Source organism: Xiphophorus maculatus, chromosome 23 (genome assembly GCF_002775205.1).
Source record: "Xiphophorus maculatus strain JP 163 A chromosome 23, X_maculatus-5.0-male, whole genome shotgun sequence".
NCBI classification, from domain to species: Eukaryota; Metazoa; Chordata; class Actinopteri; order Cyprinodontiformes; family Poeciliidae; genus Xiphophorus; species Xiphophorus maculatus.
In genome coordinates this window covers 9060516-9080572 of record NC_036465.1, presented here as the reverse complement: position 1 = coordinate 9080572, position 20057 = coordinate 9060516, and the positions used below count along the sequence as shown (strand labels likewise).

The following is a 20057-nucleotide window of genomic DNA, read 5'->3' as shown; positions in this document are numbered from 1 at the left end:
AAAGGTGCTGTTAGTTTGCTTCTAATTGTCCTTAAAATGTGACGAAAACTTGCATGTTGTAACAATTTCACAATTTCCTTGCTGCTTTCTCAAACACTTGAAATAAAAGTGTGACAGACTTGCTCAATGACATTTCTTGGTCATGCCATTTAAAATCAGCAGGTTTTATCAAAACAAAAACAGGAAATGCTTGTAAACATCCAACTGGATCTACTGGGTTTCTGTCGTTTCTCCACACTGGGCACTAACTTTTTATCTGCTGCTAAATTAAGCAAATTGAATAACTGCTGTTGTGTCAAATTTTAAATAAATGCAAACTTTAAATTAATAGTAACTTGTTTTTTTGTGGGTCTTAGTGTCAGTGTTTTATATTTTAAATAAACGCCTCAAAGCATCTAATGCTATTAACAAGTTTGCAGAAATCACAGCAAAATAAAAATCTTACCAAGTATTTTTGGTTGAGTTTTTAGTGCAAATATCTTGGTACACTTGAAATAAGTCTTAGCAACTTACAAATAGGAGCTTGTTTTAAAGAATGAAAATAAAAGTACTAGCTTAACTTGCAGATTATTTCACTAATAAATGTTTTTAAGCAAAATAATCTGCCAATGAAACTTGAACTCTTATCAATAAGAAATTAGACTTCAACTCAGACCTAACCTTGCTAAAAAGTTGCTTCTAAGTTAGTTTTTCTCTTCAAGAAAACTGTTATTTGTGCTAGAAATAACTCCACTAACATTTACCAAGTCGCTGCCATGTTGGGTAAAAACAGTTTCACCTTCTTCAAGTTATATTCCAAATATTTAATGAAAGATTGAGTCAAATGGGAATGTATTTTAAGAACATTGTGACTTCCAAAGCTGCCTCGTGCAGTTACCAACAAAATAAGTTTTTAAATTAGAATCTTTATCATCACAATACTGCCACAAAATACCAGTTTTTAGTCCACATCACCCACCTTTAAATGCAACTGTTCAATAATTTCTTCTACTTTTACTCCTGTCAATAGAAATCATTTTCCCCACAAACTAACTTCTGATGCAGTTGAGACAAAAAAACAAAAAAATCTGCATTTCAAATCTGACTTTTTATTGCCAAACACGAAGAAAGCCAGAGTATCTGTACAAAACGAACTCTGCTCCAGATGACGCAGCTCCCTCCAAACATCTGGGGGTCGGGACAAACGGCCTCCATGTTTACAGGCCGAGCTTCGTCCTCCTCCAGTGTCTCCTCTTGGAGTTGTACCTAAAAACAAGACAGAGGAAAAGTTCAGTTGAATGTTTACAGGTTCTTAGCGCTACTTCAACTCCCCATAACATCATTATGCTATGAAAACATTATTAAAACATTAATTATTTGTCCTGCAGCTGCAGTTTCCTCATCACCAGAGCAGTGAGGAAGAAGAGCGCAACAGGAGGAAGATGCTCTCAGCAGGGTTAATGACAGCACTCTACTGATGATGAGTGCTGCATTTGCAGACCTGCTTTAAATTATAGACTCCACATTTTCCTTCTATCCATTAGTCTGTCAGATATCACTAAAACTTTAATATAAATAAATCAGGAAAACAGAAATGGAGACCAAAATTAAGACTAATGGTCAGCAACTGAGCAACATCGACTTTTTAAAAAAACTATTATAAAATAATTTCAGGTAAATACGAATCAAATAAGGACAACATGCATTCAGTGTTGTCAGATTGAGCGAGTTTCTACACAATTGGGCTGATTTTGAACATTTAGCTAAAAAGGAAAAAAAAGGTTTTTGGGCGTATTAAATTTTATGCTGCTTTTAATACGTTTTAAAGTGTTCAGAATAATTTTCTTAAATAGTGTGTGGCAGAAAAGCACAAAACTTTTAATAAAATGCTGCATTTTTTAACTTTTCTCAATAATTATGTCTGTTCAATCAGAATCTGTTGAATGTGACTATCAATGATCATAATGGTCATTGGTTAATCAACGGTCACTATGTGGTATTGTTGTAAAACAAATTACTATTATAAGGTCGGAGCCATGAAAACACAAGTCTAGTTGTGTTCAGAGAGTCGAGTCCCAATTGGATCTGGCTCTGGTCAGAATCTAATCTGATGCTCACAACATGAATGTTGTCAGAGGTTGAGATTTGGGCTGGGTTTTTTTTGTTTTGGGGATTTTTTGGTCTGGAAGCTGTCAGAACTGGAAACCCTGCACACAATAATCACCAGAAAGCGAGCCGAATGATAACTGGACAGCAGAAAGTCTTACTAGATGCTCCACGTTTGAGCGATGCTAACCGACCAGACGCCGCTGATGTGAGTCGTTTGACGGAAAACAGTTCAGTTCTTCACATAGATTGCTGAACTTAGGTGTAAATGAATTTGACAAACTCTTTATGCAGGAAAAAAAATCTCACTGTTTGAGTCACTTTTAGAAAAAATAAAAATAATGTCATTTCTGTTCAATGTCTGTACAAATCTGCAACCAAAACCTAACTTTGTGGCTTTGGAGGAATATGAAAAAACATAAAAAAAAACTGAATTATGCATCCAAACTCTTCAGTAAATGAATTGTATTTGTACTTTCACGTTGCCTTTGGTAAATAGAAATTTATTTTTGTCCTTCCAAATGTGATTGAGATATTGTACACACACACACACAAGTCAGTATTTTGTGAAGTTGTGATACTATATCAACATAGTCAACATGTAAATTTGAATGAAGTCAATCTTCATGTTACACTACCAAACAAACTAATACATATTCATTTTTACAGTTAAAATTATCTTGGTGCTGCCATTTAAGCTTCCTTATCTCTGCTTTTACAGGAACAGAAAATCAGCCAAGAAAAATAACCGCAGCTCCTGGATTGGCTGCTTTTTAAATGCTAGCCAATAGCATGCCACACAACAATGCATGTAGATTCAGCTTCAATTTCTTTTGAATATTTCTAATAAGCTCTATGAAAAATACTAGAAATACGCAAATGTTTGCCAAATAATTTAGTCATGTTCCACAGAAAACTCTTAAGTACACTGAACCAGAAATATGCAGGAGTCCACTGCATTTGGATTGTTTATTTTTGTAAAATGCCTTTAGTTTACATATTTTGTGAGCCGTATTCTAATAACAAAAATTGAATAAATTTATGTAAAGAGTACACTACTTAATCCAACATTGACATATATACATTGGAAAGTTCTCATTCCATGGGTTCCTGTGATCACAGTTAATCATTTATGTCCACATTGCTGTAGTGAGCAGCTTGTACACAGGCACAATAATATTTAACATTATTAAAGCTGTTGGTGTAGATTATTTTCAGGTTGGTACACCATTAAAAACTCAAGTTTACGCTGCTTTAAGCAGAGTATTTTACTTTCAGACACTAGATCTAGTCGCATTAAGCAATGCTGTGTAGATTAAATAACAATCCTTTTTGCTCTTCAAGAGTGAAGTTTTATGTTTATAAAGCTGCAGCATCAGAAACATGAGAACTCACCTGATCTTGTTGCCAGTTTTCATTCTGATCCACTGAGGAATCGGCCGGTTCTGTTTCTGCTTCTTGGCCAGAAAGCGCTTGATCCTAAAAGTCTTGTGGGACGACTGGAAAATGTAACAGAACCCAGTCAGTAACAGGTTTGTACCTAAAGTTTGTACTTCACGTCCTTATGATGAATACGTTTCATGTGACCCAGGGAAAGTTCGTTGCTAGCATACCTAGCACCGTATTTAGTAGTTAATTTAACCATGTTATCTGCGTATTTTTCTGCAACATACGGACACTTTCTTTACCAATACAATATATATTATTCAATTCGAGTAACAGTTATGGATTAAAAGCTTTGTCAAGGTGGATGTTTAATGATTTTATATTTACCATTTTCTCCACAATCCTTTTCCCACTATGGCGGTGGTCGAAGAGAAAGAAGGACGTGACGTCAGCAACTTTAAGCAGTGAGCCTCCTGGAAGCAGCGACACAAAGCGGCCACTGGCAGAAATGCAGGCAGTTTTTATGGCAATTCATAACTTTCGCCACAAATGACAAAAAAATGACTGTTTTCAAAATGAAAAGGCAATTCATAAATGTTAAATAAATGTTGACTATTGCATTTTTTACACTAATAGTCATAGAAATATTTTTCGGTTTTGTTTTTTTTCCTTTTTATGTAAAAGTTTCATGATTTTCTTTTATTTTAAAAACCTAAAACAAGACCAGAATTTTCTTTCATTAAAAGAAATGGAAAACAAAAATTGTATGGTAGGCTATTTTGTTTTGGGTGCACCCTGGAGAGAGTCACCTATCCTCCAGGTGTACCATTTTATTTTCAAAACAAATAGCACGACAGATTGGTCCATTAAATATGTTTTTGTTTTTTTTTGCGTTTTCACATAAGATAGGTTTCTTGATCAAACTTAATACTTGAATGTTTATCAAAATCTTTTCATTCAGTTTTAGCTGCTCAAATGCAAATACCAAATAGTTTATTTAAAGAGTACAGATATTCTTAATCACTTGATATTAAAAATGTATATGTTGTTCAGTAATCAAGACATTAAACAGTTTTATCCTTAAATTATTCCCTAGTATATTTTTTTAAATATTTGTGCTTAGAAAATCAAAAGTTGAGATGGAAAATGGTGCAAAGTAAAAACAGAAACAAACTTCAGCAAGTATTTTTATTTCTAGGCAGAGATTGTGTAATTTTATTAGTATTACCAGCAAATATTTGTTCCGATGTTTTACTCAGTTCACAAAAATGAATGTTTAAGTTGATTCTGAGTTAGAAAAGTGGGGGAAGGTCACATGTTGATCCCTCTGACTAAGAAGTCTTCATGCAAGCATAGATGTAACATGGCAGTATGGTCAGAAATGGCTTTCTCCTCCATCAGTTGCATAAAAATCCCAAAGCAAAATAGTAGGTTATATTATTTAGTACAAACCATAAACCAAGTGTGTCCAAAATGTTCACACATCCATGTTGTAACACAGGCCAGAATAAACCTTTTCAAAACTTTTTTCATCCTTAATGTGACATATATCTTGTACAATTCGAAAGAAAAACCTGAGGATAAACTAAAACTATGTTGAAAAGATTCTTCATCTGACAACAATTACAGTACATCTGATTAACCTGAAAAATGTTCAGCCTCCCAAAACCTTCAGGAAAAATGACACGATCTAAAAGTGTCTATTGGCAACTCAGTACATCATCAAAAGGAACACCATACCTACGGTGAAACATGGTGGTGGCTGCATCAGGATGTGGGATTAGAGTTTTGCTAAAGCAGATTAAATTATAAACAGACCCAAACTGCAGTTAATTCTGGCACAAAACCTTCAAATATCAGCTCGACAGCTGAAAAGAGTTTTTTTTTTTACCGTTACAGTCAAGACATCCGTCCAAATGAACAAAAAATGCTTCAGGGTGTGAAAAGTTAAGCTTTGGAACGGCCTAAATAAAGGCCAGAATTAAAACTGGCCTCTTTATGGTCATTCGAAGGTGAAGTACGCAAATATTGCCAAGTCAAGATGTGGAAGGAGGACAAACTCTATAAAAAAAAATAAAAGGAAGGCTGAAAATAAATCGGATGTTTCAACAGCTGCAGTGTGCAACTTTTATAAAAAATAATTTTTATATATATATTTGTTAAAACTGTCAGCATGTTGTGACAGTTTGTCATGAGACAGATAATCTGTGAAAAGATTGATTTCCTTCACCTCCTCTCTGAACCACTACTGCCATCTGAAGAAATGCAACAGTCCTGACAAAATTCAACCAATCAGAGCCAGGAGGAGGGTCTTGGCGCTGTCAGTCAACCTCGGGTACACGCTACTAAATATGATAATGGCAGAGAAACGACTTACCGTTACAAGAAAACTGTTTATCCGCCATTACAGGTGGCCATGCTAACTAGCCTTAGCATTCATGACCGATTGACAGCGCTAAGACCCGCCTCTTGGCTCTGATTGGTTGTTTCTAGTTAGTACTGGGAGAAGGCAAAAGAGCTCAAATTTCATAGATGAACTTTAGCACACCAAACCGTCACGACATTGTGACAGTTTCAACAAACGTCTAAAAAAAAGTTTATAAATGTTACATACTGCAGCTTTAATGATTATTGGAGCTTTTTTATGTTGCATAAACTAGATTACTATGACTGCTGTTGCATTATACAGGAAATATGTCACGTTAAAGTTAAAAATATAATAATATTTGTCATAACAACCTGTAATTTCTCTCTGGGTGTGTGGACTTCTGGGAACCACTGTAGTTTCTGCACATCAGTGGATTTTCTGTCTCTGAGTAGAGTGGGGTACAGCGTGTGAAAGATCTAAAGCATAGCCCTGACAGAAGAGATTATTTTTGCACATTCTGATCTAAATGAACGAGCTAACAGATGTTTGCGGTGAAACCTTTTCCCTCAGGAACATTAACGACGTAAGGTCACTGTGAGATCTCATGGTCCCAGGGAAGCTTCGGCGTTACCCTCTGTGCCCTGCAGCTGCACTCTTACAAACCACTGCCTCTCGTAACGAAAAAAAAAACCAAACAGGGTCTCAACGAGGCTCTGAGAGGCTCAAATCCCCGCCTCCACTGGGACTGGAGCCGCTGCAGCCCCCCTCGCCGTGTTAGCGCTGCGTGTTAGCGCTGCGGGGTCACGCTGAGCCTCGCAGGCCTTTTCACCAAACTTAAAAAGCTCCAGAACCAGAAACCCGCTCAATCCTCCCCTCTGTCGGCCCCCTTCTTGTTGTCGGAGTTGGGTTTCCTGTCGGTGGAGCCGGAGTCGGCGCCGCCTCTGGTGGTGCGGTTGCGGCTCCGGGCCCCCGGCTGGTACAGCTGAATGGCAGGCCGGTCCTGACACAGAGAAACAGAAATGCTTCAACACAGGGAAAACACAAACTGCTACCGGGTTCCAAGCCGTTTTTCACAACATTTGTCGGGTTTTTAGAAAATATTCGGAGGAAAATAGTTTCAAAATGTTTGTCATTGTGTTGCAATAATCAATTAAATCGCACGATAAGTTAAAATTAATGCTATAATTTCCATTCTGATGAATACTATTTGTTTACAAAGACTTCCTAATCCATTTCATTTGTTGTTTTGTTTATTTTGGATATTTAAAATGTCTTCCAGTTCCAGTGTTAAATGGACATTAGAATTTAAAGTTTATTGATCTCTGATCATTTGTTCTTGCATTATGTTACTTGAAAATGGTCTCAAAACAACAAAACATGGCGCTCTGACACCCAGCAGCTCCTACCTTATTACGAACTCTCTCTCTTTTACTGCTCTCCTCCTTCTTGTTTTCTCTGGCTGGTTTCTCCATCTTATCGGCGTCTGCAGAGTTCTCGCTCCTCCTCTTCTCCATCGCCTTCTCCTTTCTGCTCTCCTCCTCTCGTTTTCTGGACGTGTTCTCTCCGTCCTGCTGCTCCCGCCGTCTCCGCCGCTCCTCGTCCTGCCGTCGGATGCGCTCCTTCTCCCTCAGCCGTCGTTCCCTCTCCTTCTCACGGTCCAAGTCGCGCTCCCTGAACTCCTTCCGCCCGTCTTCGTTCCCTCTGCCAAGTAAAAAAAACAACCACTTCCTGTTTTAGTTGCTGCAGTTTGAACTAGCGATGTTTGATAACACCAATTTCCTTTCCCATCCAATACTGAATAAAACTGAAGCTGAACTTAGCGATAGCGATACCGATCCGATGCTTTGTGCACAAACAAGTGTTGCAATTCAAATCTTGGCTTCATAAAAATAACTCGATGTACTCTAACATTTTGATTTTAAGTTCAGAAGTACATTGAGGTAGCAGCTTCACTTACTATGGCTGGGTTATTTTAACAACAGCAGAAAATCATACAAAATGTTTGAAAATGGTGTTACAAACTAAAAATAAAAATAAAATTAGTAAAGTAATAATCCTAAAGAAATAAACTCTTGTTTAATTTTTAGGAATTATTACAAAATGAAAGCTGAAAAATCTCCAAGCGTGACTTCTTTTATGATCTGCCACTGGGCATTGCCAGGCGGAAGGAAAAGTAGTTCCCTTCCGCCCTGTTTCATTTAGGCAACATCTCAGTAATTTAGTTACATTCTAACATATCTTGTTCAGATACAGCATTTCAAATGACTGAAGTATTGAAAGTATTAATACTTGGATTTGGGAATTGATCTTAAAGCTTAAAGGCTTGGAAACAGAAGCATCAATATTTCAGTATCAATCCGCACATTACTAGTTTGAACTCAGCAAATTCAGAGAAACGAGTGAAGACACTGACTTTCTTTCTCGCTCCTCCTTATTTTCAAAGTTCGGCCTCCTCCTGTGGTCGGCGCCGCCTGACGCTCTGTCCTCTCTGTGCGGTTTCTCTGGTCTCTTGAATTTCTCTTTGGGTTTCTCAGAATCGCCGTCATCGCTTTTGTCTGGCTTCTTCAGGAGCTGAAATTAAAATAAATTAAATAAAACACCCTGGAAATGACGCAGATTTAGAAACGGCTCTGACGTTCTGCAACACAAACCTTAATTTTTGGTTCTTCTTTAGTCTGGTCCTTGTCTTTGTTCTCCAAAGGCTTCTCCAGTCTCTTCATCTTCTCCGCCTCTTTTCTCTTCCTCCGCTCCTCCTCCCTCCATTTGCGGCGCTCTTCATCACGCAGACGCTTCCGCTCAAGCTCTCTCCTCCTCCTCTCCTCCTTCTTCTCCTCCCTCAGTCTCTGAACAGCAAGACATTAAGACAGATATTGACAAACCTAAACAAAATAGCTCCTTCTAGCACACATGGACCATTTTTATTTATTTCTTATCGACCACAACGGCTCATTGGTTGATTTTTTTGAGTTGATTCAATGAAATCTCTGTAAAAATGTCTCTAGCTAAATTTCTTTGACAAACACTTTCACTTAAAGATTTGATTTTGTTCCAACTTTTTATTCATTCGGTCAGTCATCTGATAATGTGTTAATGATAGCTTTGGGTTTTCATTAGAGTTTAGTTTTATTTCGTTGTGACTTTTTGTTTGTCTAATTAATTAGTTTTTGGAGCGTGTTTGCTAGTTTTTATGAGTTAGTGTCAGTTAAATATCGTTTAGTTTCAGTTTAGTTTTTTTTAGTTGTAGTTGGTTCATTTTTAGGTGCAGAACTCACAAATCTCAAAGTATTGTATTCTGATTATGTTACATCGATTGGGTAATAAATACTCAACAGAAAATTATTGTTTTTCAATTATTGTTGAACAACTTTTGCTGTCGCCATTTTGCAGACTAGCGAGTCATAAACACAAAAATGAAGGATATTTTATCAATAATTTCAGGATGTTTTAATAAGTTTTAAAAACATATAATATAGTCGCAGTTAGTTATAGTTTTCCCCATTAAGTACCTTTATTTATTTAAGCTAACAAAAATGTTTTCTGAATTTTAGTTTTGGTTATACTTCGAAACAGAGCAACAATTTAAACGACGACTGAAAAGATGCAGGCAGAAGATCAAGGTCTTTCCCACACATCAAATTAAATTAAATTAAATTAAATTAAATTATTATTAAATAAAATATCACTTCTTATATACAAAGCACTAAACAGACACATAAAAGAAAAAACAATCCAAAACAGATATAACACAATTTTAAGTTATTTACCATGTTAACCATTTAATATTTTCTTTCTCGTAATTTTTTTTTAAACTACACTTTTCATAATTTAACTCCAACAACAGTCAAGGATTTTCTTTATTTGTCTCTTTCTATACTGTTTTGTAAATTTACAAACTTGTCACAAATCATATTTGGATTCACATAATGTAAAAAAAAATCTTCACACCCCAACTGACAGTAAACTTAAGTTTGCTCCAAACATTAATTAGATTATTTTGTAATAAACAAAATTATTAGCTTTCATGACAGCAGATTTAATAAACAGTGGATTTGTTCATCCGGATCAAAGTCTATTTGTATTAAATTTGTTTAAAATAATTACCCTCTTTCTTGTCGGCTGCTGCTTTTTATTTTAACTTTTTGGAGCAACAACATTTCATATAAATAATAAGGATAGTCTGGATTTATGTTTCATATTTATTAAAGATTAGTTTTTTTCTGCTTAATAAATACATGAATCATTTGAAACTATATTTAGCTCATCTTTGTTATTAAAATGTATTTGATGATCTGTAACATATTTCTCAGATGACTGTGTTAAGTTTACCTGTTTATTCTTCAGGAAGTCCAGAAGAGGAGTTGTTCTTTTGGCTAGAAAGAGAAAAATACTCCTAAATTATTTTATTCAGCTTTCTGCAGCTGCCATATTTACAGTGAAGCAGCAAATGTAAACAAACCTTCAAGCTCCTTCGATCTTGCCTCGATCTCCTCGAGCAGAGTCTCCGGTGTGGATGTCAGCTTCTCTCCATCTCCATTGTAATATTCAAGAAACCTTTTATAATCAGGATCTAAAAGAAAATTTAAATAATAAAAATAAGAACAACCACAATAAAAAAAAATAATAAAAAAAAACAGGAGGTAAGAAAAGAAAATAACCCTTGAAAGCTAAATGTACAAAAATTAGTGCATCATCAGTTTTTCTATAATGACCATTATTTGCTAACTGTTTGGGAGTTCTGCCAGCAAAATCTGTTTTCTGTCCAACCGTCACAAACATAAATTATTTGAGACTTTAACTGTGTTTTTGAAGGTTTTCGGCAACAAGGTAGCCTCTGTGTTGGTCTGGTGTGAAACGAAGGATGCTTATGAGACTGACCGCTACATGCCTGCTGTAAAGTAAGGTAGAGGATTTGTCATGCTGTGGGATTCTTAAAATCTGACTCTTCAAAATAACAAGAGATTTGACAGAAAACTAATTTTTGGTGATTCTTTGGAGAGGTAAAAACAGAACCTTTTAGACTAATTTCACACATTTGCAAGAAACAAATTGGGATAATTTCAGATGATGAATTTACAGAATGTTTATTTTTCTACAATCTTCCATGATTAAAGGGATACATTTACAATATTAAAATAAAAGGTATTCTATGACATTGCAGAGTCAGACATTTCTAAGAAAAAAAACTCTTAAATTTATTAGAAAAAATCTCAGAAATTACAAAAGTAAATGTCAAAAATCTCATAAAATTGAGGTGGTAAAGGTAGGGGATGACTATGTGGATATAAGCGGTACATCCGAGCTCTTATCCTGTACCAGAAAGACCGTAATTTCTTTCTAGCAAATCTACAACTTTTCAAAACCAGAGATGTAGAAATCACATGTCTACAAGTTTTTTCCTTGTAGTTATGTGAAATTAATCTAAAAAATGTTAGAGTTTTTTGGCATAATTGTACTCTGGACCGCTTTTTTCCCCTTTCTTTTATCCACAGTGGCCCTAATACTCCATCACAGAATTAATCTTATATTTTTATAAATATGTTTAAAATTGTGTACCAACTAAAACACTAAATATAACATCACATAGTCTGGACAGTGGAATTGGTTGTTTTTAACTTTCTATCTTAATTGCAAAAAACATTTAAGACTGTAGTTATAATATATACATGATTATAGCTAAAAGGTTGTACCTGCTGAGCATTAATCTAATTAAAAACAACATATATTGTACTGTCATTCCTGCACTTTATATTTTATATTTAGATTTATATTCATATTTTATACTGTACTTTATTTTATTCTGGAGTAACCTCACAACATTGGAAGCTCAAAACACTGTCCTGAGCCGTATGCAACGAAATTTCGTTCTGTATACACCCTGTGCATGCAAAATGACAATAAAGTCAGTCTAAGTCTAAGTCTAAGAAAATGTCAAAACTATTCAAACTTTACTGCAGTTGGATTAATTGAAAGGTAATTTGCTTTTTGTCTGTTTTTCTGTAACATTTTAATTTTTACATGTGAAGTCCAGGGTTAATTTATAGAGGAAAGAATCTGATTATAATAAATTGTGGTGCTTCTAAGCCTGATCTGCTACAGATGTTTTAAAGAAACCCTGGGTAAATTAAATTTGTTTATTGGTTTACAGATCAGATTAGAAAAGTGTAAAAAATTTCACCTTCAGCAATTGTTCCACATTTTGAGTCCTTCTTCTTATTTCTTTTCTTGGCGGTTTTCTGGAAAGGTGCGAACTCCACAATGGCAGGATACTCCTGTCCTATTAAAAAACACACATAGACAAAAATGATGCATAGCCTCCACTCTTTGGTAAACTTTCTCAACTATTTTCCCCAGTCTTACCTCTGCTATCTATGAACACATATCCATCAAATCGATCCCTGAAGAGAACGATGTCCTCTTGATTTTTGAAACTGATGTAAGCCCTTGCGAAGAGATGTGGGAAAAGGCTGAGAAAAGAAAGCATGTTTAGTAAAATAAGCAAGTTATTATATATTTTTATGACCAGAGGAGGTTTGACAGAAGGAAGTACCTGGTGTCGTTGGAGAAAAACTCCATGTAGTCCACTTCTGGAAGAGGTTGCAGCTGCTCCTCCAGCTCCTCTTTACTCAGACTTGGAGGTAATCTTCTGATCACAATCTAGAACATTTTAGTATGAATGCAATTGATCATAAACTTCATAATTACACATAAACTGCTATAAAGTAGAACTTATTATCCTATTTAAAATGTTCACATTTTATATAGATATAAAAAATACAACATGATAAACATCATAGTGTTATTTTTTTAAAACTATTCAAGCGCTAAACCGACTGCTTGTAGCAACAATAGCTCTGTTAGCAACTTCTACCTTTGTCATGGCCTCTTTCTTCTCCTTACACTTCTCCGTCTTCTCTCCATCTTCACATTTTATTTCCACTCTTTTGTCTTTCGGTCGAGTGTTTTCTTTGTCTTCCTTCATAGTTGAAAGGTTACGGTGTTTATTTTCGTCTCAGCCAACAGACTTGTTTACTTTTTCACAAGTTAGCCAGCCTGTAGCAACCGACCTGACCAACTTCCTCTCTAACGGCTAAACTAGCGATTCAAAGTCACCGCCACCAGGGGGAGCTAAAGAGAAAACACTTTATTTCACGAATTTTCTTTCTCCCATTTGTTTAGTATTATTTTAACTCCGATTTTTCTTTTAAGTTTAATTTGGTAAAAAAAAAAAAAAACACACAAATTTGAGCAGTTTCAGCTTTAATGTAGTCTCTAAATAAAAGCCCAACAAGAGTAAATGACTGTGTGAAGTATTTTTATTTTTATAAGAACGAGAATTTGATGTAAACGTGTGTCTCATATACCAAAACAAAAATATATCAACCAAATTCAACTTATGAATGAACCCAAATTATTTAGAAATTTATTGTCATGTTTTGTCTGTGTGGGATGTATATTGAGCGTCCCACACTCCATTCCAGTAGGTGGCGGTAACGCACATTTAAACGTTGCTTGTCATAAAAAAAAAGAAGATTTTGATGCTTTAATTTTGAGAAGTTCATACCGGAAATCATTCCTTCTGGTTACGGAAGTCGGAGCAGAGCGGTCGACATTTTGTTAGCAGCGTTAGCATAATAGACAGATTTCCTTGATATTTGTGGAGGACAACGTTGTCCTCACTGCTTCTTCTTTGTTTCTGGTTGCTGAAGTAACGGAAGATGTGGTATGAAATCCTCCCCGCCTTCGGCCTCATGACAGTCTGCATGATCCTTCCGGGCATTGTGACCACACACATCCATAAGTTCACCAACGGAGGAAAGGTGAAGGGTGACTCTGACCGATGCTGCTGTCTGGCCGCTAATATCTGCCGTAATTTGTGTGACTGCAACTGTTTTATCCCCGGGCAGGAGAAAAGGATCGCTCGGAATCCGTGGCAGTGGTATCTGATGGAGAGGGACAAGAGAGTGTCGGGGACGGATCAGTACTTTAACTCGAAGGTGAATCTGTTTTAAATCAAAAACAGCAGTAAAACGAAGAAATTTGTTTATTTACGTGCTTTTATTTTCTGGTAGATATTTGGAAAAAGTCAAATCAGCTACACAAAGACTTAGCAGCTAACATTTGGAACCAGATATTTGCATACACTATTTAAAATGACAATGCTTATCAGACAATGTAATTGAATACGTTGTGCTGAAACTCTAGGTGTATTTAAGACTTTTTAGGACCTAAAATTGGGGTGAGTTTCAGTAAAAAATTGCGAACCTGGACAGTTTTATTGCTATTAGACATTTACTACGTGTTAATTTACCTCCAGTTCTGCATCAACGCTTATGAGTCAAATATAACCAAAGGTATGCCACAAGTAGTGAAATAATTATCCTTACAGTTAGTGAAAGAAGTTTCTTTAATTTGTGAAAATGGGGAAAAATCCTCAAGTGTTGCTTGAGTGTTGCTGTTCTTTATTGGGTAAATCGACTCTGAGCTCTAGCTTTCAGATTTTACAAACTAAAATTATTTATTTTCTGCTTTTTTTGTACAAATCTTTACATTATCTGGCAAATTCTACAACATTTCATCTACGGTTGGAGAGAATTGACTGAAATGTTTTCACCTAAAAGCTTTGGCTCAGGGAGATCCAAGATTATGTGTAGATTTTATGTGATTGAAGTCAAACCTGTAGTTTTCCTATAAATATTACTAAAACTGGAGCTCAATGACATTTTTTCTGTCTTTTTCCTTTGCAGGGACTCGAGAACATCAAGTAATTGAGGATTATGAGGAGCAGAAATGTCCATGTTGTAAATTAAATATATAAATGTCTTTTAAAAATCAGTTGTGATTAAACTGTTCCTCACTAGAAGTGTTTTGTTTTTTTTTAAACGAGTTTTACATAGATGCTATTTTAATGATTAGCATTTTAAATACATTTTTTAAAGGCATCTACTGGACGCCTACATAACTACAAAATACTTATAAAGTATTGTCATATCTGATCATTTCTACTGATTAGTAGAAGCACAGTTGCTCTTTTATGTATATCTTTTGTTGATATTAAGTTTACAAAAAAAGGTTGAAGGTGAACATGTGGTTTTCAGTTATCTGTTAGATTATAAACAAGCTGAAACATTTACATGAACCTTTCAGAAGCTCTACAGTAAGATTTTAAATTTATTTTCAGGAGTTTTTATCAGTACAACTTCAAGAACAGAACAGTGGAGATAAAAGGTTTTTATTTCTCTGCTCATGTGGATTAGTAGAAATAAACAAAAAAATTACAATTAGACTTCACTTTCAGACATTTGTTTACAGTTAAAATTCATCCTCACGGAAGGACGACTGAATTTAGGAGCACTCTCAGAAATAAAATATTACACTTTAAGCCACCAGACAAAGTAAATCCTTCCAGATGAAGGGAAACTAAGCAACAGTCACTTCTCCTCCTTGCCTTTGGTTTTTCTGTACACCATTTCTCTGAAACTCGACAGGATCTTGCTCTCGCGTTTCCTCCTCTCCTCCTGGTTGAAGGAGGCCAGAGCTCGCTTTTCATCCGCGCTGTAGATCTGGTTCTCCTTCCTCAGACGCACAGCCTCCATACGACGATGTCTGGAGGAGGAAAAAAGATAAGATGTCAGCGTTACAGAAGGTACAAATATGGAAAAATGCAAAAGAATGGTTATATGGGCAAACATGGCATATGTGAGTTAAGTGGCTGATTAGGGCCCCCAGGAGCACCACTCTAGCCTGACGTTATTTATTTACATAAATATGTGTGTGTATGTAGCAGGAGCTGAACACAAAAGTATGCCACACTTTTCAGTTTTTCTTTTTTGCAAAATACATTAATTTTGCTCCCACTCCACATTTTGTTTATCACATAAAATTCCAATAAGATATATTTATTAGTAATATATAGTCAATAGTGTAACATGACAGTTATGAACAGTGTAATGTTTGCAAGAAAAACATTACACAGATGAATATTTCTGACGTGTCAAAATACCTCATATATTATTTCTAAGTAGAAAAAATTTCCTATTCATACCAGCTGCAACTAAATTATTTGATTATTCTATCAATTATTCTGATGGTTAATCTGAAAATAATTGTCACATTCTTCAGATTTTTATTTAACCACTTAATCTTATTTTATACAACATTAGAAGTACATAAAAATGCAAAGAAATATATCACTTATTTAAAATAAAAAAATATCCCTATTACCTAAAATGCATTAACATTCCTTTAGTGAATTATTGATCATTTGATCAAAACTACTTTTGAAGCTAAAACTTTGGAGGTCTGGGTTGAACATTTTTGCACAAAAAAGGGTTTTCTTAAATATATATTTATATTTTTGAACAGTTTTGGCTTAATTGCTGCTCTTAGTGTGCTGTTCTTTCAGCAAATTGCCTCTTTTTAGAGTCTGTATTTTCCAGTATTGGTGTTAGTTGATAATTATTCAATAATCAATTCATCATAATTAATTGCCTCAGCTCTAATTTACTTCAAAACTTTTGCTCACCTGCTGCCGCTCATGACGTAACCAGACTTTTCAAAGTTTGCGATCTCGTCGCTGGTCAGACCGATTTCTCCTCTTCTAGGGATCCGTTTGCCCGCCTTCACGTACTCCGCCATGGCAGCACCTTCACCAGGCAGCAGGGCGTGGCCGAAACTGGAGGAAGACAAAAAACAACGGGAGTTTCACAAACACAAAACTCACAAAGAAATAAACTGCATGATTGGGTTCCAGAAAACATCTGAAGGAAAATGAGAAAGCTAAAGAAGAGACTCACTCCAGCGGTTTGTCATCCTGCGACAGATGAGTGAGCGGCGCCTCCGGACCAACGATGTTCTCATCAACGCCGGTTTTCTCCACCCACATCAGCCCGCCAGTTTCCTCTTCCTCTTCCTCCGACTCTTCGCTGCTGGAGTCACTGGACTCTTTCCGGCTCTTCTTCGCCTTCTTCTTCTTGGACTTCTTCGACCTGCAGCAAAATCGAGATGTTTCATCGATCACAACAAAAACGTACCAGAGCGTTACTAATGTGGCAAATGAGAACTTACTTCTTACTTTTCTTCTTCTTTCTCTTCTTTTTTACTTCTTCTTCTGTAGAAAACAAAAACATTTCAGCTTATAAAAGTGATAAGACGTTCAGATTTGTTGGGTAAAGAAATTTAAATGTTTCACCTTCTGAATCTGATTCCAACTCGCTGTCCTCAGAGTGTTTCTTGGTCTTTCTCTTCTTTGACTTCTTCTTCTTCTTTTTTTTCTTCTTCTTTTCCTCTGTTAAGTAGAGACAAAATAACTTAGAGTTAAATACAGGTGCCCAAGATTTGCAGGTAAGTTGTGTTCCAACATACAATCTGCATGTACTGGATGGTTTATCCTTTTGTTGCTTTTACAAATCAGTCACAAGAAACAAAATCTGGCTTTTTTGACAGAAATATTTCTGTCAAATATTTTTTTTAATTTTGGTCAAATGACCAAAATTTTAGTGTCAAATGACTCTGATTTCTACAAAATAATAAAAACGTTTAGCATGAAATAAGTGATTGTATAAATATTCATCCCTATTGAAAGTGTCTGACCTCATTCTTTTGAAATGACAAAAAAGGCAGATTTTGTTGCTCATCACTGATTTGTAAAAGCAACAAAAAGTGTAAAGCATCCAAGGGGGCAAATACTTTTTATAGGAATTGTATCAGAAATCATCTCATTTCCAGTCAAACAGTTCCTACCCTCTGAACTGGATTCTGAGCTGCTGTTTTTCTCATCTTCTTCAACTGGTGTGAATTCATCAGAGCTGATGGAGAGAAAAGCCATAATTAACACAAACGTTCCTCCAAAGCAGAAACATAAAGAACATTGATGATGGTTTTCTTCACTCACTCTGGCTCTTTCACTCTTGGAGAATATCCCCAGACTTCAGGACAACCGAGCTCACCGATCCGCTCCCGCTCCTGTAGACGCCTGGAACGCATCAACACATTTACATAAATACACATAAATTATGTTTTCTGAAGGCCTTGGAGTTTTGTTAGAGAGAACAAAAATAATCATGAAAACACAGCAGACAGATTAGAGAGTTCTCAATAAGTAAAAAAAAGGGTTTGTTTATAAATCAAATTCCCAAGTTCAAACATCGCGCAATAATACTCCTGAAGATACACTGCAAAAACACAAAATCTTACCAATTATTTTTAATCTATAGCACAAACACTTGGAAAAAGACAAAACCAACTTACAAATAACTTTTTAGAAAGATATATGAGCTTGTTTAGGTCTATGACTCCTTCATATTTCTGAGAAAGTACTAGTTCTTCTTGCAGATTATTTTACTTATAACAGCAGAAAAATGTCTTTTTATAAGTGAAATAATCTACCTGTGAAGTCAGCACTTTATAAAATCAATATTAAGAATTTATTGACTTAAAACAAGCCCCTATATCTTGATAAAAAGTTACTTGTAAGTTTGTTCCGTCTTAATTCAAGTGTACTGAGACGTTTGCACTAGAAACCAGACCAAAAAAACTTGGTAGGATTTTTGTGTTTTTGCTGTGTATGACCCAAAAATAGAAAAATTAAGGGACAATTTTAAGCCTTTCAACACACAGCTGTAAAGGCAAGGAGAGCATTATTTACCCACAACAACCTAGAAGACGATGGTAACATCTAAAGGTATCTCTCAGAAATATTGTGAAGAAGTTCATTTGAGGAACTGAAACGCATATTACATAGATTCACTACAAACTGAGTGAAATATTTCAAGCCTTTATTTGTTGTAATTGTCATGATTATGCAGACATATATGGAGAAAGCAGGACCACGGTAAAACATGGTGGTGGCAGAGTCATGCTATGGGGGTTCAGTTCATTAGCAGAAATAATGCAGCAGGTCAAATGTAAAGAAGATGAACTATCAGAGGCCAAGCTCCCGTTGATGTGTGGCGGAAGCAGGAATCAAACTTACAACCTTCCACTTGTCAAGCAACCACAGATCACCAAGGAAACAGCTTTTCGTGAACAAGAACTGGATTTTTTCTACCTGGCAATGAACGCCTCCTGCCTCTGCCTCTGGACGTCGTCCCTCTGCTGCTGGTAGTAATAGTCATCTTTGAAGCCGCCGTGTTTTCCATCGCGCTGCTCGGACCAGTGGCCGTGGTTGTTGTTGGTGCTGTTGTTGTGGCGATCCCGAGACCGGGATCGGGACCGGGACCTGGAGCGGCTCCGACCGGGACTCCCGATGCGGAATCTTCGGATGTTTCTCGCCTCTTTGAAACGACGTTCCCGCTCCTCTCGCTCCCTCTCCTTGTTGCGGGGCTTCGGGAGTTTGGGCCCAAAGCTGTCCGGAGACAGGCTACGCTCTCGGCTACGGTTTCGGCTGCGGGATCGGGTACGGGGTCTCCGGGCCCGAGGACTCGGGGAGTCCCTGCCGCCGTCGGAGCTGGACCGGTCAGACAGAGGCATCCCGTCTGACCTCCGAGGACTTACAGCTTAATAAAGTTATAAAATAAAATGAGAATAGCGAGTAAAACAGGAGGTATGGCTTTCTATTTTAGTGCGCAATCAATAACAGGAAGAGATAAGTGATCCAACGCTTAAAAGGTTCCCTCTGCCTCCCGAATCCACCGAACAATAGTTCCTACTGTCCTGTAAATGGCCCATGTCATTTTCCCCAATGAATGAATGAATGAATGAATGAATGAATGAATGAATGAATAAATAAATAAATAAATAAATAAATAAATAAATAAATAAATAAATAAATAAATAAATAAAATTATCACCTCTTACCAAAACATTTTTTAGGAAAAAAAACAAAACACTTTTGGCATAGAAAACTTGGGCCATTATTTTATTGAGATAACGCTAAGACTCTTATTTCATTATGAATATCTATGAATATTTAAAATAATAAATATTTTAAGTATTTTCTCGCTTTTGTTGATGTGCTCAGCCCATGTTTATTCTGAACAAAGAAATATAAAAACATTCACTCTTTCCTTTAGTCAATTTTATCAAACCTATTTAATTGATGTAATACTCTTAGAAATGTCAGAAAGGTCTTGCAACTAAATACTTTAAAGCATTTTAGAGCAGTCTGCTGAGCTTGATTGCTTTCTGATTTTTAAAATATTGTTAATGAATGAAATATAATTTTTACACCCTTATATTCACAATAGCACCATCATCTGAATAAATCCATTCAAAAGTAAAT

The 20057-nt window shown here is 36.0% G+C and overlaps 4 protein-coding genes and 1 non-coding gene across 5 annotated transcripts; 1 reads left to right on the top strand and 4 right to left on the bottom strand.

Annotated features, from left to right (window-relative positions):
* Positions 1–1068: 1068 nt before the first annotated feature.
* Positions 1069–3949, bottom strand: rpl39 (ribosomal protein L39). Its single transcript, XM_005799534.2, has 3 exons — positions 3859–3949; positions 3481–3584; positions 1069–1245 (listed from the first exon to the last, which is right to left on the bottom strand). The coding sequence occupies exons 1-3, from the start codon at positions 3859–3861 to the stop codon at positions 1197–1199; spliced, it is 156 nt and encodes a 51-aa protein (XP_005799591.1). The 5' UTR covers positions 3862–3949; the 3' UTR covers positions 1069–1196.
* On the bottom strand, positions 1351–1487 carry LOC111607186. Its single transcript, XR_002752329.1, has one exon. It is a non-coding gene; the product is annotated as a small nucleolar RNA SNORA69 (small nucleolar RNA).
* Positions 3950–4645: 696 nt separating the features above from the next.
* upf3b (UPF3B, regulator of nonsense mediated mRNA decay) lies at positions 4646–12925 on the bottom strand. Its single transcript, XM_005799579.2, has 10 exons — positions 12708–12925; positions 12387–12493; positions 12197–12303; positions 12015–12113; positions 10296–10406; positions 10166–10209; positions 8491–8682; positions 8253–8410; positions 7246–7540; positions 4646–6839 (listed from the first exon to the last, which is right to left on the bottom strand). Exons 1-10 carry the CDS (start codon positions 12816–12818, stop codon positions 6702–6704), a joined length of 1362 nt encoding a protein of 453 aa, XP_005799636.1. The 5' UTR covers positions 12819–12925; the 3' UTR covers positions 4646–6701.
* Positions 12926–13392: 467 nt separating this feature from the next.
* ndufa1 (NADH:ubiquinone oxidoreductase subunit A1) lies at positions 13393–14699 on the top strand. The gene is made up of 3 exons (XM_005799533.3): positions 13393–13656; positions 13744–13833; positions 14584–14699. The coding sequence occupies exons 1-3, from the start codon at positions 13555–13557 to the stop codon at positions 14602–14604; spliced, it is 213 nt and encodes a 70-aa protein (XP_005799590.1). The 5' UTR covers positions 13393–13554; the 3' UTR covers positions 14605–14699.
* Positions 14700–14989: 290 nt separating this feature from the next.
* Positions 14990–19460, bottom strand: nkap (NFKB activating protein). Its single transcript, XM_005799532.3, has 8 exons — positions 18885–19460; positions 17730–17810; positions 17579–17643; positions 17028–17123; positions 16904–16946; positions 16633–16824; positions 16362–16511; positions 14990–15442 (listed from the first exon to the last, which is right to left on the bottom strand). Exons 1-8 carry the CDS (start codon positions 19304–19306, stop codon positions 15268–15270), a joined length of 1224 nt encoding a protein of 407 aa, XP_005799589.1. The 5' UTR covers positions 19307–19460; the 3' UTR covers positions 14990–15267.
* Between the last annotated feature and the right edge of the window lie 597 nt (positions 19461–20057).